Raw genomic sequence first — 24286 nt, 5'->3', positions numbered from 1 at the left:
ACATAAAGGTCTGTGTCGACTTTGTATCTCTGATCTTATCTTCATACATTCTGTTTTCGTTCCTGCAGGCTGCAGATCGTCGTACCTTCCGACTGTGTGTCTGAGTGCCGCTCGCTCAGCCCACAGCCATGCCAGACGTAAAGCCTCCACCACCATGTGACTACCCCTCCACCTCCTCTGCCGCAGCCTCCGCCGGCTCTCCTGCTGGCTGCACCTCTCCCCTCGACCTTGTCCTAGACATGGAGCCCTGCATCGCCAACTTCCCCCTGTCCCCTGAGCCCCTGTCCTCCTTCCCCCGACACAGACCCGGCGTTCCTCACTACCCTCTCATGGCCAGGTGTAACAGCAGCACCTTGCTCACTAACCTGGGGCTGAGGTACTGCTCCAGCAGGCAGGGCCCTCTGGGGATTGGGCTGGGTCAGGGGATGGCCCCGGGCTCCTGCATCCACACAGGAAGCAGTGGCAGCAGGCCTTACAGGAGTATGGAGAACCTGAACTGGAACACTGTGGCAGATTCTGGCCTGTGTGCATTCAGTGCCGCCCCCTACAGGAGCATGGATAGTGAGTTTATTTTACGCTATACATCCACTAGCCATTGGTATGACGGGCCCCCAGATGGATCTTTAGTGGGGGCCCATGGACTGGTACCCAACCCAGAAAGCCTGGCATTTTACCCCCGACATGGGCTGCCCAGGAAGGACCTACCGCTCTTCCCCCAATTGCTGTTTCCAGGTGGCGTCGACGAATGGGATGCGAGGAAAGGCCTGAGGGAGAAACTCCGCCTCCAGAGTGCGAGATCAGCGGTTGAGCCTATGAAGCCCCTCCCATTGCGGCCTCAGGTGATCCCAAGTACTGCGCCCATCGAAAGGGAGGGTGTGCATCATGTGAACTCAACAGGCGCTGGTTCCAGGCCCCTGTGCACAATGCGCATCACCAGCCCCAAGGAGATCAAGCAGGAGGTGCTGAGGCGCTTACAGCTCCGGCGGCAGAACAGCAGCCCCAACCTCACTCTCCACAGCTCCCCAGCCACCCCAAAAGCGGTTAAAACATCCTGCACAACAGACAACATTGCAGGTAACAGGAATGGATCAGATTGTGCATACGAGTGCCGCAGACCTCCTATGGGACGTCTACATATCCCTACGTTTGAGGAGTTTAAGAGGATGAGGCAGAAAGCGGGGGAGCAGAGCAAAGAGTTCACAGCGGGTTCTGTGGTATCTGGAAAACCTGAGGCTGACTTGCAGGATGCAGGAGCATCAGATAATGAGATACCTCCTTCTGATCAGACTGTCCTACACTCAGGTTTTCCTAAAGGAAACAGAGAGCAGAGAGCAGACCCTGAGGAAGTGGAGGGAGACAAGAGCACAAGTGAAAGGACAGGCAGCAGTGATGAAAGCCTGCAGATCATCAGCTCCTCAGAGAAATTTCCTTCCACCACTGTGAACAGTAACAGCACCGCAGATCCCTCTTCCTCCTCCACCTCCGTTACCAGCACATACTCTCCCATCCGCACAGGCCCGTCTCCACGTTCACCCCTGCAGCCCCTGGCCAGCTCAGCCCAGGTGAAAGCCCCCGCCGCAGGGGGAGATGATGGGAGCAGCAGGCGTAGGAGGAGCAGTCTGGAACCAGCTGGGTCGGTTCCTTTCCCGCCCAGCAGGGAGAACTGGGAACGGCCCTCCAGCTGCTGCCCAGCCCTCCTTCTGGAGGGGACAGACCTGTCCAGCTACGGAGCTAAGATCTATAAGATGAAGGATGGCCTCATTGGCTCCGCACTGGACCTCATCAAGAAGAGGTTAGTCTGGGATGGGGACAGGAGGAGAGGGTGGAGTGGGGTGTGTCTGTATCATTGTCAGAAGTATTCAGATCCTTTTACTTGTAACTGAGTACTTTTACACTGTAGTATTGCTGCTATTACTTGTGCAAAGAATCTGAATACTTCTCCCACCAACTCCATGATGAAAGTGGAGTAGTGAAAGTCATTTTTGTTGGACTCCACCTTTGAATACAAACCAGCCCCAGGTAGATAAACGAAAACGAAGGATCTTTGATTTTATTTCTAATTTCTCTCTCTGTTTGTGCTGCATTGTACTCACAATGAGACCTGAGTATTTTATCAATAAGTTTATTGATTTTAAATCCAGTTAATGTTTTCGATGGTGACATGAGATCTCATGTTACACATACAGTAATGTGAGCCCTGTAGTAGTAGAGGTGTGTGTGTGTTTATCAAAGAAGCGCATGCAAGCACACTTTCATGTATGTGCTTTGCGGTGCATGAGCACCGTATTGGTGTATGTGAGTCCGTCTGTTTAAGCCTGCGTGTGTTGCTGTGCTACCGTTTTATCTCAGTTATTGTGATAACAGCTGTCGGAGCTAACAGGGTTGGCTCTGCAGACGAGATTGTGGGCGGGAGGCTGGCTTGAAGCATGACGGACTGGAAGACTAGCACCGTCCCTACAGACGCGCTGGTTGCCTGTCTCTCGTCTCTCTGTCAGTGTCAGCTGTTGGCTAAATAAATACAGGCTTCAGTCCACTGTGGTTCATTCTGAACAAGGACAAACAATAGGAGGGTGTGTGTTTTTTTTTTTGTTTTTTTCTTTTTACAGCACTGTGGTGTCATTTAGGTCTAGGCTTCTTTATTGGACCCTGAACACAGAGGACCTACTGGATAAGGCCAGCTGAAGAAGATAAACTCCACCCCCCTGCAGGCTGTGATTGATGGGAGATAATCTTTCCCTGCCTGTCAGGACTCTTCACTGACTGTTGCTCCTTTGTTTGCACTGCTAGAAGGGATGATGGATGTCTGAAGCTCTGTTGCATGAAGGCAGCAGAAAAATAACTGCTGTGCATGACTTTGTGTATAAACAGCACATGTTCAGTATGTGTGAGTCTAGAGCTGCAGTCTTGGTGTGCAACTGAAGGTTGTTTTTACAATTAATCTATAGAATCTATCCAATAGTGAAAATGCCTAAGGGGATGTCTTCAAATGACTTGTTAGCCGATCAACACTAAGACAAGACGAGTCTACGGCCATGCTTGCGGATCCGTGAGCCTGTTCTCAGGCACAGCTTTGAGCTAGATGCTAATGTCAGCATGCTGACATGTTCACAATGAAAATGCTAACATGCTGAGGATAAGTGGGTATAATGTTCACCATGGTCGACATCTTAGTTTAGCATGTTAGCACGCTAACATTTGCTAATTAGAATGACACAATGTACAGCTGAAGCTGACGGGAATGGTATTAGTTTGGCAAGTATTTGATCATAAACCAAATGATGATGGTGCTTGATGAAAAGTAAGAGCACCGCCAAAGTTATCGCTATTCATCGAGAGGGGAACATGGATGTGTGCAGCAAATTTCACGACAAGCCATTCAATAATCGTTGAAACATTTCGCTAAAAACCACAAATGTGAACCTCGTGCTGGTGCTGAAGGAAAAGTCAGAGGATCACCACAGTCATTAGGATTCATCCTCTGGAAACTGTGAATGTTTGTTCAACTTTTCATGGCAATCCATCCAATAGCTGTAGAGATATTTCATTCTGGAACCAAAGCGCTCGATCGACCAAAAACATAGCGTGGCGAAAAACCCACTCTGAGAAAGAGAGAAAGAAAGAAAGAGAGAAAAGCAAATTCAAACCAGAGAGTGTTTTGAATTTGATAAATCACTTAAACAATTAATTGATTACCAAAACTGTTCATTAATTGTCTCTCAATCAATTCAGCGCTACTCAGTCCTCTCAAAGAGCTCAGTAAGAGCTCAAGCAGCTCACATTCAACATTGTTTATCCCGAGCGGATTTATCTTTTATGTTCAAAAAGCAGCCATAATGGAACACACTTTGCGCTCCCTCTGTGATTTAAATCAACCTGAGGCTCTGTGAATGTTTTAATACTTGAAGATTTATTAATTAAACATGACAATATTCTGTGTGATCTGTGCACCCTGAGGTGTTTGCCTTCCACCAATAAGTCTCTTTGTTTAAGAGTATAATGCAGCCAGACCTGCATACAGAGCGTAATGTAGCTCGGGCTGCATTATTACAGTAATATTCATATTCTTACACCTGGGGGGTTCATAGGCTACAAATAGAGTGAAGTATTAAAGCAGTGCCACTGAGTTAACTGTATACTGCAGTAAAGGTGCAACAGTTTTGTGTAGCATTTAAGAGAGGCATGTATCCACTATAATTAGTGTTTTCAGTGTATTTGTCTCTATTAGATGCAAACACTGAAAGGGAAATATGTTGAATCCATTGAAGTGATATATGCTTCAGTGAAAATGACAGACGGTCTAATTTAAGTGTCACGTTGCACCATTTTGAGCAGTGATCTATCACATACAGTGGCTTCCTGATAAATTAGGCTGTAGGTTATTACTTCCCATGCATCATCTGAGGTTTGACAGCCAATACTGTGATGTAGAGGCCCTTAACGACAGTTTGTCCAAGTGAAAACCGACTGGAAGCTTTAGAGCTGAATCCTCAAAACTGTATTAATTATATCTGCCTTCTCAACACACTGGCACCAGTTTAATTTGGACATCTGAAAACCTTTGATCGGCTGTGTCAGCTTTGTTGATTACGCATGTAATGCCAAATGAAACAGGTTGCCAGGGTTTCCTGCAGTTTAGTGTGAAATATGTGTGAATGTCGAAGTGCCAGAGAACATCAGAGGGACGTTGAGAAATTATTAGTCCTGAAAGAGCTCAGCATTTTAACGGGCTTGGGCAGGGACAGAGCTCAGAACGGACAGAGTTATGTAAGAACCATTAGAATAATGAGACCTCGTGTTAAGTCGCCACAGGGACATGTGAGGATGCATAATAGGCAAAAGTAAACTGCACACAGTATAATAGCAGAGGTTAAAACTAGTGCCGGAGCAAACACTTTATTAGTGCATTGACATACATTAGTTAATTGTTTAAGTCACTTAGCAACAAATAGGCAAACATTTGCCAGTTGCAGCAACTCAAGTGTGATGATTTGCTGATTTTCTCAGTTTTATATCAGTGTAAATTTAATATCTTTGGGTTTGGGACAAAATGAGCAATTTGAAGGCATTGCCTTGGGTTCTGGGACCTGATGATGGACATTTTTCACTAATTCCTAACATTTAATAAACTTAACTTGTCAGTTAATCGAAAAAGTAGTTGACAGACTGAAAATAATATCTAGTTAACCATATATTAAATAAACCAAACACCATAATAGTTTAGTGTCCACAGTAACAAAAGCAGTTTAACTGGTGATAACAAGGTAGTAATACTGTGGACATGACGAGAAAGAAGAGAAAAGAGGTGATAACGTGCAACATTAGACCTGCAACATTATATTCAAGCACAGGAGCCAGTAACACTAAATGTCACATTTATGTGTAGCTACTGCTGTGGCCTTGCCATGATCAACACTAAGCCAACCTGCTCCTAACCAGCCCCCTCAGTGCTTACATACATCACTTTGTAAAAAAAAAAAGAAAAAGTCAGCATTTCAGGAATTGACAGTCTTTCATTCTTACAGAGAAGCCAGACATTGTTGAGACTTGGTTATGGGTTTCGACCACTGGGCCTATTAAACTTGCTGAGCCGATGAAGACCAACAAATGCATTTAATTTGAATAAAAATATGATAATCTCTAAAATTGCTGTAACAAGGGGTTTTTTTTTTTTCCTCGCAGTCATGGCAGGGATATTATATTTTGCACTTGTGCCCGTCGGAGCATGAAACTCACCATTGCTTGAAAAAAAGAATCAACATACTATATGTAGTTGGTAGTTCCTGTTGTTAATAATGTATGCGTCACTTTTAAAGCTTGTCCGATCAATATGACTACATGTAATGTAAGATGGGTCACTCGCGCTGAGGAACCCACAGGAAATGATTTCCTGTTTTAGCCTCTTGTAGCTTATAGTTTTGTTCAGCCTCAGTGTTTTCAGATGCAGAAGTGCAGCTGTTTTCAGGTTAAAAAATTAATTAATTAATTTAAAACAAACAAAAAAAAAAAAAAAAACCTGCCCAACACCGAATGCCAGAGAGATGAAGCTAGTGAAGAAAACATCTAGTTTACAAAAGTGTAGGTTTTGTAATGTGTGATGTTAATCTGCCCTCAAGTGTCCAAAAAATCGATGCAGCTTTAAGTAAAATAGAGAGACTGGTCTGCCACAAACTTTAAATTATTTTTGGAGCACTCACAGTATGTGCCTTTATTGGCTTTATATGACAGTAGAGAGATGACAGAAAAAAGGAGGGGAGAGAGACGGACAAGGAATGAAATGCAACAAAGGTCCCCAGCCGGACGTAAGTCGAGCACATTACGGTTAATGGTTGGCGTCTTAACCCCGAGGCCCCCAGGACACCCCTCGTACAAACGCGCAGTCCCCACAGGCATGCATTTGTGCACCTTTTAGTGTGCTGTAATTTTAATGTAGGCTTGAAGTGTGCGCGTCACTATCTGTGCGCTTTTGTGGGGTGTCTCAGGTGCCATGTTGGCTGTGTGCTGCAAGAATGGATGCCCCGTTATCAGACAAAGGAATGGAGGAAAAGTAATGATGCCTCTGTGTTTGTGTGTGGTTGTGTGCAGGCAGTGTCCCTGGGGTCCACGGGTTCAGGTGTTAATTTCCACTGATGTGTCTAATTACTGTCCTCCTGAAGAGGGGTTGAGGTTGGGGGGTGGTAGGAAGAGAAGAGGCATTGATTTTGGTGGTCTGGTGGGGGTTAAGGATAATGGAAGAGCAGGAGGGTGGGGATAGAGGAAGATGCAGCAGGAAGCAGAGAGGCATGTGAGCTGGAGAGGGAAGAATTGGGTGGAATGAATGGCAGCGGCTCTGTAAGGAGAAGTGAGCTCTGCCAGAATTATAATTTCAACCCTCCTCTTCCCCCGTTTCTCCCTCCTTTGACTTTCCCTCTTTCTTCCTTTACTCCCTGTCTCCCACATCCTGCTTTTGCCCTCCCCCCCGATTCCCCCTCCTCCTCCTCCTCCTTTTCCTCCCATCCTTTCGCTCTCCCTCTCTGTGCCTTCCCTTCTTCCCCTTGTCCTTCCCTTTCACTCCCTCCCTTCTCTCCATCCATCTCTCTCCCCCTCTGTGCCTCCATCTCCTCCTCTCTCCACCAGCTGCAGTGCAGACATCTCCGCCGAGGCCCCCGTCAGGCTGTCAGGTGACCGGGACGGAGGCTGTGACATCACCGCCCCCTCGACCGACTGTCAGCCCTCCGCCGTTGCCATGGCAACGTCGGCAACGGCCTGCGGAGCTGAGGCTGGCGATGAGACGCCTGCAGGAGGAGGAGCAGGAGGAAGAGAGGAAGCAGGAGAATGCGTAAGGATTCTTTTTCATTTTCTTTCTTCCGTTTTAGGTATTAAATGTGTCGTCTTTGCGCGTCTTCGCTCGCCGCTTTTCATCGTTGCTTCGTAATGTGCAGAAACACATAGATCCATTGGAATTCAAGGATGGCAGGGACGAGCAAGGGGACTGCGACACACACACATGCACATCACTCACACACACTGATGCAGGGGTATTTGTGGAGACGAGAGCGAGCATGCTGCACTCTGTTTTCCAGCAACAGCTCGACGTCTGAGGGCGCTGTGAAAAGGGGATTAAGCCCCCCTCCAGCAGCGGGCTGCTGGTAACTCAGCGCTTCGTTCCTGCTCGCTGCGCGGCTCCTATCTGCTGGCTGGCTGCAGCCTGACACCAGCCTCAGCTGCAGCTAGCATTGTACACCTCTCTGTGCATCTGCAGAACAGACGAAGCCGGACTGACATGGAGTCGCATCCTGCTTGCATGCTCCAAGGCTGTAGGTAGTTTAGAGAGCAGGTGTCGAGGTGCGTTGGATTTTTGCCTCTTAATTTTGGGCTTTGAATCCACAATGGATCCTGCCTCTGCATTCCTAAAGTAAGGGCTGCTGTTTGATAATTCAGCGGAACATGAATTATTCTCCTTAGTTTTTATGTGATTGCTGCAAGCTGTATATCATATTGCCTTCTGGTGTAGAGCGGTGAAAACCTTCCTGCGCCTTTCAGTCATGTGCAGCTGTGTAGTTGTCAGAGAATTGTCAACATTTAGGGAGGTAATCATTGTAGAGTCAATATCCTCAAATGCAAAGGATATGGGTGATGCCCCTAGGGTGAGGAGCTGAGTGTCAGAGGGATGACCTTTGAACTTTCAACCTCGGGTCAACTCTCAGGGGCTTGATAGGCCGTAAAAGGGTTTTAAAAGCCACGAGGGGAGTGTTTGTCCATGCAGAATCCTGCAGTGTGTCTGAGAATTCCTCATTTCACCGCAAAAAAAGCCAGGAGATGCTTTGAATTGTCACTTGGGGGACATCTCTCATCCTCAAGGCCGGGTGGTTTCAAGTTGTGATAGGACAAGATTCTTGGACGTGTGGCCTTGTGTTTAGAGTCTCTTACAAGACTTGGCAGACGCTTAGTGCTGCAGCTCAGTATGAAATCTGGATTCTTGTCAGTTCTACAAGCTGGGATCAGAGAGATAACCAAGACTTGTTATATAATGATGTCATGACCGTAAACATGTTGACATTGTTCATGAGAACTCCTCACACAGACACACAAGCTGTGATTTCTATCTCACCATCACTCTCCCCTTATCTCCCCGAGGAGCCTTGCCCGTTTTCATCTGTCGCTATAGAAACGGCACCGTTTGATTGACACACGTGTCCTTCCACCCGGCAGCACACCGGTCTGGGCTGCAGGCGCTCCAGCTCGGACGCAGCCTATGAGCTGGCAGAGACGGTGAGGGCGCAGCGCGAGTGCCGTCTCCGGCCCCACTACAGCGACCCCATGCCGGCCGACGCCTCCAAGCGCAAACAGCTGGAGATGAAGATTGCTGCTGCCGCCCGACTCCACGGCCATCGCCGAGACCGTGACAGAGACAGAGACAGCGGTGAGTACATGACGCGTGTGACAACCGTGTCACTTTGTTCTTGTCAAGGTGTTTGACATGTTTCCTGTATGTAATCAATTACATTTTTAATTACTGTTAAACAGCCTTGGAAAAATTATGACAAAACTGAAGTTGCGATGTAATATTATAAAACTAGAAAACACTCACTGTCCAAATGATCCAAGGGACATAGTCCAGTTGACGTGTCTTAGTTATTAGAACAGCCCATGGTCATCCCGAGCGCAGTCACTACCGTTCAAAGTCCTGGGCAGTATGATTTACGCTCACGCTCTGAGCATAAAGTCAATACATCTTAACACATAACCACTTAGACACATTCCCACTGATGTTATGGGCCCCGTCAGAGTAATAATAAATTGAGCTTGTCCAAAAACCGGCTTTGTTCCCAGCTTTGTATCAGTGGTTGTGACTTGATGCTTCCTTCCTGTGGAGAACTACAACCAGCACAGTCTATCCATAAATCCCTGGACTTGTACAGAACTCCATGTCCTCATTACATCTCCCTCACCTCATCGGGGAAGGTGAATCACCCTAAATTGCGAATGAACCTCCAACTAAGGCTGGCAATTTTACGATCCGTCGCACTTTCAAAGATCAAGGCTACTAAGAGCTGCATTTATTTTGACATCTCTTATGCAACTTAGTGTCATGCTCATCTCAAAAGACTTTGGCCTTAGCACCCTCTCTTCACCTCCCCCACCAAATACACACACACACACATAGTATATATACACTGCTAATACTGCGTTTTTCCCTATCAACAGAGGCTGCTTGACACTGGATGCTGGCCACAGAATGTCAATCAATATGGCATATGCTAATGGTGACCTTGTTGCTCTTTCCAGCAGATAAGAGGGATATGGACTAAAAATTGTTTTTTCCTCAGTACCTAAAAAATGATCATCGAGTGGTTTCATACTGATACGTAATTAACATCTGTGTAGCATCTGTACAATGAACCAGGTGTTTGAATGAAACATTTGAAACCTTGTCTAAGCAGCTCAGCAAACACATTCAATCTCTCTCCGTTTGAACACACACACACACACACACAATGATATTGACATGAAATGTATTGCCAACAAAGGTTAAGTCCTTGACTGGAGGGTTAGAGATCTAATTCCTGGAGAAAGATGATATCTATAATAGTTTATTCATTTTGACATGGCCGGTGATGACTAGTCCGGATCAAATGGGCGTTCATTTTGGAGGGTGCTATTGATGGTGTGTGTGTGTGTGTGTGTGTCTCCAAGCAGTGTGGGTAGCAAAGACTGAGACTAAATCAATAAGCACTAATGAGTCTTCACCTCCCCAGCTCCAGCTGCAATTCGCGGTCGCTCAGAGCCCCCTGGTGAGGAGCGTCAAGCAAGTCTGGGGGTGACTCGGTCCGGGCAGCATCGCTGGAGCACCATAAGCAGTCTGAGTGCTGACAGCGGTGTGGTGGGTCTCAGTGATGAGCGGGAGGAGGAGGACAGCGAGCCTCGCCGTTACCGCAGAAGCCGGGGAGCCGAGGTTGAACGGGTGGACAGCGGCATCGGCCCGGGGCTATCCCGCACCTGGAAGAGACCATCTGCTTCCCTCAGAGCCTGGGAGGCCCAGAGACCCTGCCCGGACTGTGGACTGAGAGATGGGGCCTCCAAAGACCGAGGGGAGCGCATGTGTGAACGTTGCTCCAAGCTGCGCACCGAGCGCAAAGAGGCCATCCTGGAGTTTCTGAACACAGAGTCGAGCTACGGCGAGGACCTGCGGATCATCAAAGAGGAATTTTACTGCCCCATGCAGAGCGCCGGGCTGCTGACAGCTGAGCAACTCACCGTGGTGTTTGGTAACGTTCAGGAGCTGATAGACGTCAACGACCGCTTCACTGAACACCTGCAGGACAGCATCGACCAGGCCTTTGACCAGGTGACCCATCCCCTTTCACCCTCTCATACACACACAAGGTTGTCATATTTTGCTGATTTTTAATGCTGTTCAGCTTTGAGCACCTACTGGTATTACGTAAGTCATCATCAGGGTTACATATCTGTAACTATTAAATGGTGTCTTTTCTTTTGAGTGCCAATACAGACAGTACACTGCAAAGATGTTCATATTAACAAAGCTTTGAAAAAAATCTGAGATTATTTAATCTTGTTCAGTTTATTTATAATGCAGCATAACCCAAGGACTCTCTACACGCATCCAATCAACAAGTTTACTCACAAGTTTACATACAAAGACTGAATCCCAGTTAAAAATGTTAAGAGCGTATAAAAAGGTACTACTTGTCAAGTAGGAGTAATGTCTGCCCAACCAGTGAAACTAGAAGGGACCAAAGCAGAGAGAAAGAAGATGGGTTTTAAGTCTAGATTTCAAAATCTCAACAGGGCCTGACCTAAAAACTTGCACTCCAACAACAACAGCAGAGGCTCTACTGCCGAAGGTTTTTTTTTTGTTGAATCTAGGAACCGTTAAATTGCCAGTGTACAAAGAGTTTAATGAAGGTAGTAAGGTGGGATATATAAGGTAGAGCCAATCTGGTTTTTAAGTCAGAAGGAGGGTGGTGGAACTGGCTGTTGCTTGCAGTGCAACACTGATGGGATTGGTGAAGTATGACTGAACTTCTTAAATCTAGGAAGGGCTCTGCTGCATTTTGGAACTAATGAGGACCACTAGTTGCTCTCATGGAAAGGTCAGAGAAAAGTGCATTGCGGTAGTCGGTTATGTATGTTGAGACTAATTTTTGATGAGATTGGAAGTCTATATTGACCTCTCTCCACTGTCACTGCTGTGCTGAGCTTGGATATCCTTGCGGGAGGTTACAAGGTCAGAGCCAAATATAAACTCTGTGCGTAATCTGCATTCACACAATTTTTGCCGGCTGAACTAATACTACTGTACCAGCAGCTCTTTTAGACACAATAATCAATGACTTGCTAAGAAAGACTGTTTCCAAATGCAAGACGTAAATGAGTTGAACACTGACTAGACCATTTTCTCTCATGTGGTTTGGCCTCAGGGAGATGAGGATCTGCTGACAGTGTACATAGGCGAGATCTTTCTGGAGTTCGTCAACATGCTGCCCGCCTTTCAGACCTACTGCCTGCAGCAGTCCACCTCAGTCAACATGCTCAACACACTGGAGAAGGAGAAAGAGCTGCTCCGGTACACACAAAGCACAAGTGTTCATTTTCCTGTTGGTCTATGTGATGGGAAAGTTACTCTGGGAGCTTTCACGGGTTCCTGTCACAGCTATTCTGTGTAATTCTTAATGGAAAGGACAGGGGGTTATTACTAATTCAGGAGAAGTTCTATTTTGAGAGTAGAGCTGCAATGATTCAAACTTCTAGACAGGACCACAGAACACTCATGAGTTAGGCTGTCCTGTGATTCCCATTAATCAACGTTTTAAGAGATCTCTCAGGACATTCACAGACTGTAAGAATCTCTCCATTTTCATCTTAATTTTCTGTTTCTCTTTTCAGAATCTTCCTGGATGTTTCCCAGAACGACAACACAGCACTGCGTCGCATGAACTTGCGCTCCTTCCTCATGGCGCCCCTCCAGCGCGTGACCAAATACCCGCTTTTATTGAGCCGCATCATTAAGGTCACTCCCGAATGTCACCCCGACTATGCACGTCTCCGTGAGGCCAAGAGTCGGGTGGAGTCCCACCTGGAGCACATCAACATGAAGACCAAGCAGGAGGGAAATGGCGTCACCTGGTCCCTCCGCTCATTCCGCCGCGACAGCCGCAAGAACCGGGAAGTGATCAACATCGAGATGCGAGAGGTGTCTATGAAGACGGTGGGCTGGGCGAGAGAAAACACACGCTTCGTCATGGAGGGACCACTCCAGTTGTCCCAGCCGGCAGATGGCCAGTGGATGAAGAAGGGCAGCAAGGCCCTCAAGTTCCAAAACGTTCAGAGTCTGCTGATGGTGAGGACACAGAGGGCAGGTGAGGCCCCGGGACAAGGCACCGACCTGGGGGCACGGGGAGATCAGGGGGAGGGTGGTGGAGAGAGCATTCGCGATGGAGTGCTGGTTCTAATCAAGGACAAAAGCAGCGGGAAGTTCACAGTGCTTAGAGAGCCCATCCGTCTGGGGAACTGTGTGGTGTCGACAGATCCAGACTGTGAGGACACATTTGAGGTGCTCGATATTCGACGGGAGTCTTTTGTTTTCCGCGCCTCGGACAAATCTCGCACCCAGCAGTGGTTCCATCAGATTAAGAGATACGCTCGAGACTTGGGCACCTGGAGGAAAAGACGCAATGCTTTGCCCAACATCATGATCAACACAAACCAGACCCGCTCCTGAGACCACCTGTCCCCCACCTTTGTTACACTGTAAATAACCTGAATCCTTCTACTGCAAAATCCGATGACCACAAGAATCATGTCTGAGTGACACCACTGTTATAACTTGTGAAATTTTAGTTTAAAAAAAAAAAAAATCTTTCTCAAAGTCCCATGAGGGTAAGAGAAAGATAAAGCACTTTTTTCTTACAAAGCTATAAGTGCACCATACCGTCATGAAATTACATAAAAAGATTTAATTTAAAGCCGTTACAGAAAAACAAATATCAGATTCTTGGACAACCAAAAAACTTGGGCTGTGCTCGTCAGCCTTGATTGTAAAGACTGTTTGCTCTTGGAGACAGAGAGTTGTGTGTTCAGTAAATAAGGTGTGTCTGTTGAATCGCATGACTGAACATGACTGACTGCAAGAAGAAAAATTGTAATGTCCTTTTTTATACAAGACAGTGGTGGGGGGTGGGGGGGTTGTTTTGGTATGTAGAGGTGGAGATGTGTTCAAGAGCATTGTTCAGTGGTTTCTGTTTGTTGTCACTGCCCTCTCCTGTCTGTGCGCCGCCCTCTACTGTGTGTTGGCGGTAGAGCAACTTTCACTGCCAGCGATGCAGTCGAGCAGAGCCTCTCTTAACAGGCTGAACCGACCTCCTGTATCACTGTGTTTAAATGAGAACTCACGGAACAGCAATAATCTCTGCCAGTTTCCAAATAAGTAGCCGCTGTATATGCATTTAATTTCCCAAGATTTTTCCTTTGCCGTTCAGGTGTTTATCCTGCTTCAGTGCGCGCTGGGTTTCTGTGTTTCGTGAGGCAGATTCAACTGAAGTCTCAAATCTGTTTCATGTTTGCTGGCATCATTAAAGCTTCCCCCCTCATCATCCTAAAGCTAAGGAGGTCTCATTGGAATTAAGATAACCTTAGTGTCATTAAGGCAGTTTGTGAGAAGTCTAGTCAACCTCCTTTGTGTTAACAACATGCCAAAGTCGTGGTAAAGTCAAATGTGAGTTTTTCAACCTTGGGTTTCGGGACAGATGTATTTATATTTGTTTTTTGATCTAAAAAAAATATCCGCAAATAGGGTAAAATGGCCATCTCGAATTCCCAGAGCCAAAGGACAGTCTTTGAATTTCTTGTTCCATCCAACCAACAGTCCAAAACCCAAAGCCATTTAATTTATAATTATATAAGTAACACTTGAGAAACGGGAACCAGCAAGTTATATTTTAAATAAGTAAATGGCTTAAACAATTAATTATCAACATTGCTGACTTTGTGTCAATCAACTATCCACCGACTTTTCATTTCAGCATCGTACATAAATAAAATGGGTTTGAAATATGACTTATTACAATCATCCCACCCTCTTCCCACAACCCTGAAAGTAGAAAACAACAATGTTCTATTTTTAGATTGCCATGATAACTCAGATAAATCTCTTGGGGTCACTGCAATTTCGGCTTAAGAGGTTGAAAAACCCTGGTTTCTTGACAAACTCTCAAAAAAACCCAAAACACCGTCCCAACCATCTCACGTTAACACAGTTTTAACTGCGTGTTATTATGGGACCTAGAAATGAGCTGTTGTGCCTTGGTACTTGATTACTGTTAAGCTATAGCAGACTGAAATATTTGGAAGGTGACACAGTAGCTTTTATCTCCGAGCTATGGACTAGACTGCCCTCTGTTGGCACTTGATTGAGATCAGTTTTTAGGCAATGTAATAAATTCCTCTGACTGTCCCTGGCTGCTGAAAATATAATCATCTGATCTCTCCTATTTTAGTGTGTTCTTACTTCTCCCGGTTGCGTGTGTTTATTTATGATGGCTTTATTTTGTTTAATGCACTTTATGATTCCGTAACAGAACACTCTTCAGTATAACTGCTTGTAAAATATATGTTACGCAGTCTTGTTTATGCACAGTTCTTCGCATTAGAACGAACCTAGTCAACCGTAGCTGATTTCAGCACTTCGAGACCATACAGTTGTCGTCCAGTCATCAAACCAAAACCACTATTTAAGACCGTTGCTGTTTTATGTTTGCAATGAAGTAGCACTAGAAGAGGTAGCGAATCACTGTTTTGGGGGGCAGGGCTGCTCAACTCCACACCAACACTCCTGTGCTGTTGGAGGAGGCTGTTTCAGATTAACCCTTTCAAAATGTTAAAAAAAAAAAAAAAAAAAAGGCATACCATTACTTTCCTTTTCCTCATTTGCATTTGAAAGGCCTGATGTATTATTTCCCCAATGAATTCTATTAAAAAGATCTTAAAAACAACCTTGCTCGTATTCTTCTGTGCGATGCGCTCATTTTTAAAATCAAATGAAGCTTGAAATGTGGAATGTAGAAATATATTTACAGTCATTTTAAGCCTCTTTAGGACAACCGAGTCAGAGACAGGAATACACACAGTACAAGTGGAATGAACTTATTACTTCAGGCGACAAAAACACAAGATGCAAGAGTGTGAAAATGAATTATTTCTAAAAAATACAATTCAGCTCCACTACAGTATATAGGCAGACAGAAGCTTGGATGCTGACAGTAGAAACAAACCTTCAAGACATTTACATAAGTGAAAAAAAAAAAACAGTAAACATATAACATGCAGTACGTGACATTCTGACTATTTTGTATTTGCTCATGGATTTTCCAGAGAAAGCTTCATCAGCCGACGACCAAAATATTAAAATGGCTCAACAGACATACTCATTGGCACTGTTCTGCAAGGGCTCCTTGCTGCTGAAAAAAAATTAGGAAAAAAAGTAATCTGACACATCACAGAGTAGCTTTATATTATGTGAAGTGCATCTTTGTCATTTCTTTGGGTCTACCTCTGCTGGAGCCTAATTTATAAAAATCCTCTGTATTCAGTTTAGGTGCAAATAATCAAAATCAGAATGCTGGAAAATGTAGTAATTGGTTGTTACTGTCTTTTGCGTTTTTGGATTCTAGATTTAATCATCTGGCTGTTGCATCAGATATTTTCTCCATAAATGAGGCTCCTGGATCTCTGTTTGGATGCACCCATTTTTTGACGATAGTTCAGAGTCCTAAGAAATACCACCAGGCGATGACTCATCCGGTGAACAACACAAACACATTTGACGTTTTCTTCTGTTTGTTTTTTTTGTTTGTTTTTGTTTTTGCAATAAACACAAAACTACCACAAGAAATAAGCTCTGCGCGGCAGGAGCACTCTGGGCGATTTCCACCTGTCTTCTTGAATGAATTAAACATCAATTTACTATAATTCAATGAAAAGAAGTTGACTGTTGCAAATTAGATGAAACACTTGCAAAACCACCTTGGGGAAACAATAACACTTGCGTCAGCTGAAAACACAGATTTCCAAGAACCAGCAACAAACCGAACCTTCGATCTTAAGCCTCCGAACGAGGGCGTCAGACCCTGGCACAATCTCTGCCACCCTTCTGACAGACTGCCAACCGTCTAAAGCACTTCTCATGCATGCATTCCCACAAACACACACGCACACACTCACACAGTCTGTCCTAGGCTGCTGGGGCCTCAGGCCGATCCCTGGGTCTTGCCTTCCAGGTGGGGTAAGGTCTCCGATCTGCAGCAGCCATGGAGAGGTACCAGCCCGGGGTAGCTACTGCGCCCACCTCCGTCTCCCACAGCCAATCACCACCTCTGAACTCTACTTGTCCCCACCAGACTCCAGACCGGACTCCTTGGCCAGGCCACGGATGGACAAGTCGTACACCACCTCCTCGATCTTCTTCACATCGTACTTGAGACCGTCGTAGCGCTTCCGCAACGGGTCATTCTTCAGATTGAGCAGGCGAAAGCCCGAGTCCAGCTCATTGATGAAGTTGGAGATGCGAAGCGGCCGGTTGTAGTCTCCTGCTGTGACGCTGTTTACTGCCAGCCTTGACTGGAGGTACGACAGCACGGATTAAACACAAAGTTACTCAGCTTACATGTACACTTAGGTCCATAAGTATTTGGACAGGGGCACAATTTCATAGTTTTGCCTCTGTGCACCACCGCAGTGGATTTGAATCGAAGCCATCGAGATGCGACTGAAGTGTAGACTTTCAGCTTAATTCAAGGGATTTCACAAAAATATCGCATTAACCGTTTAGCAGTTACAGCAATTTTTATACATAGTCCCTCATTTTCAGAGGCTCAAAAGTAATTGGTCACAATTATAAGGATTATTTTTAATACTTGGATGAAAATCCTTTGTGGTAAATGGCTGCCTGAAGTCTGGAACCCATGAACATCACCAAATGCCAACTTTCCGTTTACAATCAGATATGACAAAGAAAAACAGCAAATCATCACATTTGAGAAGCTTTAACGAGCACGTTTACAATTTTTGCTTGAAAAATGACTAAAGTGATTTCTCAATTAGCAAAACTGTTACTAATGAATTTTCTGTTGAACCATTTGTCAATTAATCAACAAATCCCTGCAGCTCAAAACTGAACATTATAACCTTCATGGAGGTAGAATTTATTGCAGGACTCTTATATTATACTGCATTAGCTTTAGCTAAATGTACCTCAGAAACTGCCAGCTGAGTGTATATTCATATTTATACAGAAACATGATCAAGACATACTGGGCTACTTGTCGTTTTTTTTGGACTTTGTCATGATTACAAAGCTGTATAGTTCACTACACGCTGTACCGTAACGAGAATCCCGCAGGTTCAGTGTATTCATACCATGCTCTGACTGGTCAATTTGTATGTGTGTAATAGCAGCAGTCAAATTCTGTGAGTTGCGTCCTAAATTTGCTGACACTGTCAGGATTTTAACGGGTCTTTGGTCACCAAAGTTTAAAATTTCCATCTGTGTACGTGTCTCACAGCGCAATCTAAGACCGCGGTTTTGGATTGACAACCAAATATTTTACCATGTTTCTCTCTCTACGGGACTTGAAAATGAAGATGAGCTCGCCTTAGCAGGAGCTTTGTCCCTTCGGCCACAGCAGCCCTGAACAAACTGTAGAACGAGTGTTGGAATATGTACTGGCTGTGAAAACAAATCTCCCTCTGGGGCAATAAAGACTATCTATCTCTCATGATTGTCAACTTTCATTTGCTACAGCTCAAAATGTCATGTTGTGTAGGGACACAGAGCATTGCTCTAGCCTTAGTACACTGTTGATGTAACACCCTGGCAATCAACAACAGACTCACCAGTTCACTAGCCATGATTAGCACACCTGCCAGGTAGTCCTCCACATCCAGATGAAAGCCTCTCTCTCGCACCACCTCAACTGAAGGGTGAAGAGAGCAGAGGAAATAAAAAAAAAAAGAAAAGAGTAAGGCCCCATTCCTTAGTAACAGTTACACGCCAACAAATGAACTGGTACCTACTGCCAAGTATCTGAGCCACCTCCTCCCGAGTCACAAGGGTTTCACTCTCCAGGTAGACAACAAAGGCTGCTAAGAAAGCCAAGCGCTGTAGGACAAACCGCCAGTGTTCATGGAACCTAAAGTGGGATCAAAGAGATCAGAGGAAGGAGATGAAACACTTTTCTTTATTTCAGCGGGAAAATCCACCCAGCATCAATTCTGCTTTCCAGAGAGTCCTGGGTACGCACATGAAACACAAAGCAATAAAACAGCAAGATAGTTAAAATATAAAACAGTTTGTGCAGTCTGCTGATCAAGTGAGTGTTACCAAAGAGGTTCTCAATTTTTTGTTCTTTCCTGAACTAAATCAGAATTATTTCAGAGCACATCGCCTCTCCCACAAACACATTTCTGATCACGGGAGATTAGTGTTTAGCTTTTAGTTACATGCTGATGCCTTAAGATGTGACTTCTGGCAATACCATGGTAACAGGCACAGTCTAATAGTTGAGCTTCGGCTGAACAATTAGACATTGAGATCAAAGCTTGATCCATGCTAAACATGAGCAAGTTAAAACAGTCTTCAAAACTGAATTAGGCAGCAGACAAAATGCTCAAGCAGATGTGACAATTTGTGAAAAGATGAGCCACCACTATTGAAGACAAGTTCGAAAAATTGGCCGAGCTAAAAAGCTTAAGAGTAAAGCGATGACACAGGGACAACCAGACAAGAGTTAATTTTCTTTGTTAGCTGAGCACACAAAAGCGTTATCTGTAAAGTTACTCATACCTGTAATACTGCTCCACCGGAAATTTTGTTTTGAGGTCTGCAATTTGTGTCCTGACTGTGCAGAACAACTCACGTGCCTTTGCACATTTACTAGGAACTGATGGGAGACAAGAAAAAGACTCATCAAAAACTGCAGGGTCAAATTTGAAGAAGCGAACACCATTAAGTACAAGTCCAAATAATTCACACTGTGTCAAATACTCACTTTCTTTGAATCCAGATGGCTGGTGGACACTTTGGAGTACTGTTAGTATTTCTCTAGCAGTCTGCTCCAATATCTGAACCACCTTACGGATATCCTGTAAAAAAAAAAAAAGTGTTTTGTTTATACAGTATTTTCTATTAACAGAAAGACACGCCCAACCATCCTAACATGTCAATTAAACAAAATGTACAAACAATATAGCACATTTAATGGATCACTGACGCCCTCTCGTAGACTTTGAAATGGTGATTAGCTTACAAGCAAAATCTATCACTTTATTTTGATAGGGAAAAAAAAAAAAAAGATTTTTCTCTGATGGAACCCCCATTTACACTGTCTTTTGAGTATTGTTGTGATTGTATTTGATCTTCACTGTGCAGAATGATGTATTTGCAGAGTTTGACACTTGAAGGCTGTTTTCACCTTTATTTGCTGACGGAGGAAAGTTTCTCTGTGCTCACCTTAAATCAGAGTTTGCGACATGTATGTACCAAGGTATCTATGATCATCAAAACCGGTCTGAAAGCCAACTGCGGTCCAGTATGTAAGTAAGCATCGGATTCTAGCGCATATAAACCCGGAATTGACTTTTCAGTGAAAAATTGACTTTTGAAACGATCAACATTTGCATATTCACGAAATTTGGATTTTACATTTAGGGAGAAAGATTAAATGTAATTTTAAGAATTTTAACTGGTCAACTGAACTATTTTGTGGTAAAACCAGACCAAACAAGAATTATTATTATTTGCGAGTGTACCTTCACTTAAATTTGTTTTATAAAAATTTATTTTTAAAAAATTTAGCTACAAGAGCTATATCTTGTCAAAAAGCGTTAAAAAGACATAATTTCACATGACGTTCGGTGTTATCCATTGGACTTAGCTGAAGCTAGGTAAAATAAAGCAACCAGACAGCAAAGCGGCATTTAATTTGTATTATAGTTACAGTGACACGTCATTTATGTATTTTTATGAACCTGGATAAAGTGACGTTAGACAGCTATTTATCGTAGTCAATCACTGGAGGCGCTGCCGCCTAATAAACACGACCTCTGTAGTTTTTTGTTTGTTTGGTTTTTTTTTTTTTTTTTTGTAACAGTTTGTGGAGTTGTTTGCTGTGTGTGGACAAGGTTTCGGCTCTGGTTAGCCGCTAGCTAACCGTCCCTGAGGGCTAATGTTGACGGACCGTTCGTTCTTACCTCTCTGATGTCCTGGTCGGCGCTCAGGAAGCCCTGGATATAGCTGAACATCTCGGTCACAGACATTTCTGATCAAACTGACGATGAGGATGAAGTTGAAGCGTCTGCAGCTAATTCATAAAAACACCAACGTGCGCGAGAACCGTCCCCGCCGCTTTGTCAGGCGCCTGGAGATGACGCGTCCGCTTCGGCGTCATTTTGTTAGCGCCGTATTTTCTGCAAAAATAAAATAAATAAATTTAAAAAAAAAAAAAAGACAAGGAAAAAAAGATAATTCCAATGCATTCTTCGTGAACGGCTTTTATTATTATTACTACTACAAAAATAAATTAATAATAATAATTCAAAAGGCCCAATTGAAGAATTCACTGTAAGCTATTTTTTTCTTTGTCAGTCACAGCGTTCAACTATAAAAAGATCCTACAACACAATAACACTAAGCCAATCGATGTGAATGTCCATTAATAGGTGGTGGGAAGAAACTAAGTACAGTTACTCAACTACTGTAAAGTCCAATTTTCCAGCACTACTACCAGTTTCACGCTACTCTGTACCTCTAATCCCCCACTACAGCTGTAGTGACTAGATTCTTTTCAGAAGTACATTTTAGATTTAAAATATATATATATGACAAGTTTACAAAATACAAAATATTGTTAAACCATTTGCTTTTTGGCCCTTATAAATGTGTGTAGTTGGTGACTGGCAGTTCCACCAAAGAGAAATCTACCCGCCAAACATCTCAGATGGTTTCATTTAAATGATCTATGAAGCTAAAAGAGGTAAAAGTATTTAAATTATATATTTATCTATTTGTTTGTGGAATAAATATTCCACAAAAACAACAATTAGAGAAAAATCCCCAAAATGAATATACATCTGTGTAGCAGAACTTTTATTTTTTTTACTCTTCCCAACCCCTCGGATTTATCTTGTGACTCTTTGGAGGGCCCCCGACCCCTAGGTTGGGAACCACCGGTCTAAACCAAACTGTAACACGTGTAACAGTAACACGCTGCTTACACACTGACCCATCACTATTTACTTCCAAATAATGTACTATAATCACGTGTCTGTCATGAACAGAGTTCCTTTTTTCGGGACAGAGGACTTTTACTTTTGCAATTTTCCAGTCAGTTTTGTCTACACCGACAATATCATTTCATGCATTATCCATTCATTCTGCACTTCAGTCACTTCAGTGTACACTTCCAACAAAAACAAAAAAAACAAAAAAAAATCACACAAGCTAATCTTAACGTAATACACATTATATGACATTATTAGAAGGCTAATGGTATTTACGGTATAAATTTGAAAACTAATTTCTCTTTAGTACAAATTATGGCCACCTCTCAGTAATAGGGTCCTATTTAATACAGGCAACAGCTCGAAGAACCACTGTTCTTTCTTCAAGGCAGTTTTTTTTTTTTCTAGCAGGTATTTGGTTTAGCCCGGGAACAGAAACGGCTTTGTCTGCAGGGCAGAAAACGTGCTAGCTACCCGCTTCGGGCCTGCCTGGGTTTATTCTGGTGGACGGACATGGCGAATTACCTCACTCACCCCTGTTGACGGAGCGAGAGCAGCGCCATTGCTCGTGTTACCTTCGAGTGCTGCCAGCTACCAGCCCCGCTGCATGGACACTTCCCGGGGCAGAGTTTAGAAAAGCTCTTTACCGCACTTAAGGAAAATTACCAGAGAAACAACTGTCAGACTCATCTGTTAGTCCCTATCCTAAAAGCTCTTCGTGCATATTGAAATATACCGTTTGAAAATAACTTAAATATCACCTCTGTGGTTTTTACCATACATTCTGGGAAGGCAGAGGCGGGGCTGTTTCTCTAAGTTTATTTTACTTTTAAAATAAAATTTAAACTCAAATTCCAGGTGCTGGGAGAAAAAGTAAAAGTAGCAATACCACAGTGCGAAAATAATCAATATTTAAATTTCTCAGGAGTTATAATTAATAAGTACTTAGGGTTTCACTGTTTTTTAATAAGTCATCAGATTTGCCGTTATACATATTAGTAGGACATTAATAAAGGGTCTTGGGTTTCTCAATTTCTGATGAACAATTTGTAAAAGTTAGTTAAAAATACAGTTATAATTGTTAACAAAGCATTAAAGCAAGGGTTCTGCAAGTCCATCAAGTCTGCATTTTTAATTATCAATAAGCTTTTAATGAATGAAAATGAGTGGTCAACAGTCCTTTAAAGAGGAGGATTTTCCACAATCTGGCAACCTATAAGTTGTTCCTATTAATGGCCAGTGACGGACCTATGAAGCATTAGTAAATGATGTGTTAACCATTAACAAACCCATTAATTATAAACCATTTATAAATTGTGCCTTATCAGAAAGTGGTGCTGATGAAGGTTAAATGTAGTGGAGTAGAAGTTTAAGTGGCAGATGATGAAAAAAACTTAAGTAAAGTAGACGTTCCGCTAAAATGTGCGTCAGTATGTACTTGGGCAAACGTGCCCGTTGGCTTCCCACCGCTATCAACTCCCATATTCTGAAGGTGCCCCTCTCGCTCCTGCGCGCTACGCTCGTGGTTGTCAGAGTTCCGACGGCCCGAGAAGGCGTCATCTCAGAGCGCAGCTTGACGCAGGGGGGGGGGGACGTTACGGCGGTCGGTCAGTCGCCTGTTGCCCCCAACTCGTTCGCCGGACGGCCCCTCTGCAGGTCAGGAGTTACGAACCGGCCGGTTCACACGCTCTGGCCCCGTTCCTATAACTCTCTTATCCTACCGTGTTTTTTTTGAATGCCCCGTTTTTTTTTTTTCCCCCCCTTCGTTGCATCGGGACTTTTGAAACAATGCAGCTGACTGCCGTTCGTCCGACCCTTTGAGATGGAGAAAACCTCAGCAGAAGATGACTGCGTGGATTCAGGAGCCGAAACCGGAGGGTGAGTGGAGCAGAAATCACACTGAGATGCGACAGATGCCGGATATCTCCATTCGCGTTTTTGTTTTTTTTGTCTCTGATTCTATGGCCTCTCAAAATGAAAAAACCCTTTGAAATTAACAACATTTGCATATTCCCATAATCTGTCTTGTGATGTAAAATGTCATTTTAAGAATATTTAACTAGGTAATTAAACTTGTGTGTGTGTGTGTGTGTGTGGGGGGACTATATCAGACACAAATTATCACTCCAAGCAGAGTAGATTATTTTTACGTGTCCTAAAACATGCGAGTGTACCTTAACTTCAGTTTCACCTCAGTTGTTACATTTATCCACAAGAGCTACACCTCGTCAGATACAGCATTAAATCGACAGTTTCTTCAAATGAAGCTCGGCGCTACCCCGCACAAAGGAAGAAAGATGTTTCGACCGAATCCATTAAATGTCAGACCAAAGTCCCATTCTTGGATTGCATCCCTTCGCCAGTAATGGTTGATGTCCGACGAGGACATATGGAGGAGGTGTAATCCTAATTCTTTAGTGGAAAGTTCGGGCTTAATCACCAACTCATTTGTTAATGAGAGTAACAACCACATGCTACTGTAGATGGAGCCTAATTCAAGAATGCTTTGACA

The 24286-nt window shown here is 43.9% G+C and overlaps 3 protein-coding genes across 3 annotated transcripts in view; 2 read left to right on the top strand and 1 right to left on the bottom strand.

Moving 5' to 3' along the window:
* Nucleotides 1–128: 128 nt before the first annotated feature.
* Nucleotides 129–13645, top strand: si:dkey-91i10.2 (uncharacterized protein LOC555224 homolog). The gene is made up of 6 exons (XM_040148860.1): nucleotides 129–1792; nucleotides 7114–7315; nucleotides 8689–8899; nucleotides 10236–10825; nucleotides 11922–12067; nucleotides 12388–13645. Exons 1-6 carry the CDS (start codon nucleotides 129–131, stop codon nucleotides 13220–13222), a joined length of 3648 nt encoding a protein of 1215 aa, XP_040004794.1. The 3' UTR covers nucleotides 13223–13645.
* A 1904-nt stretch (nucleotides 13646–15549) lies between these two features.
* On the bottom strand, nucleotides 15550–20943 carry tsn (translin). Its single transcript, XM_040147547.1, has 6 exons — nucleotides 20746–20943; nucleotides 19545–19638; nucleotides 19340–19436; nucleotides 18571–18686; nucleotides 18391–18470; nucleotides 15550–17115 (listed from the first exon to the last, which is right to left on the bottom strand). The coding sequence occupies exons 1-6, from the start codon at nucleotides 20809–20811 to the stop codon at nucleotides 16879–16881; spliced, it is 690 nt and encodes a 229-aa protein (XP_040003481.1). The 5' UTR covers nucleotides 20812–20943; the 3' UTR covers nucleotides 15550–16878.
* A 2461-nt stretch (nucleotides 20944–23404) lies between these two features.
* The window catches only part of LOC120801744 (protein FAM124A), a 30313-nt gene continuing 29431 nt past the window's right edge, over nucleotides 23405–24286 (top strand). Inside the window, exon 1 of the mRNA XM_040148964.1 lies at nucleotides 23405–23652. Within this exon, the coding sequence (XP_040004898.1) occupies nucleotides 23597–23652 (56 nt within the window). The 5' untranslated portion in view covers nucleotides 23405–23596. The remainder of the gene's footprint in view (nucleotides 23653–24286) is intronic.

This window comes from Xiphias gladius, chromosome 16, assembly GCF_016859285.1.
Source record: "Xiphias gladius isolate SHS-SW01 ecotype Sanya breed wild chromosome 16, ASM1685928v1, whole genome shotgun sequence".
Taxonomy (NCBI): domain Eukaryota; kingdom Metazoa; phylum Chordata; class Actinopteri; order Istiophoriformes; family Xiphiidae; genus Xiphias; species Xiphias gladius.
Note: the sequence above shows the minus strand (reverse complement) of the source record. Positions and strands in the feature narration are given on the sequence as shown.

Coding starts and splice junctions, on each gene's coding strand:
- tsn (XM_040147547.1), bottom strand. CDS start 20,811: ATGTCTGTGACCGAGATGTTCAGCTATATCCAGGGCTTCCTGAGCGCC. Junction 19,639..20,745: donor CCGACCAGGACATCAGAGAG/GTAAGAACGAAC, acceptor TTTTTTTTACAG/GATATCCGTAAGGTGGTTCA. Junction 18,471..18,570: donor GGTGGCTCAGATACTTGGCA/GTAGGTACCAGT, acceptor TTCACCCTTCAG/TTGAGGTGGTGCGAGAGAGA.
- si:dkey-91i10.2 (XM_040148860.1), top strand. CDS start 129: ATGCCAGACGTAAAGCCTCCACCACCATGTGACTACCCCTCCACCTCC. Junction 10,826..11,921: donor TCGACCAGGCCTTTGACCAG/GTGACCCATCCC, acceptor GTTTGGCCTCAG/GGAGATGAGGATCTGCTGAC. Junction 12,068..12,387: donor AAGGAGAAAGAGCTGCTCCG/GTACACACAAAG, acceptor TTCTCTTTTCAG/AATCTTCCTGGATGTTTCCC.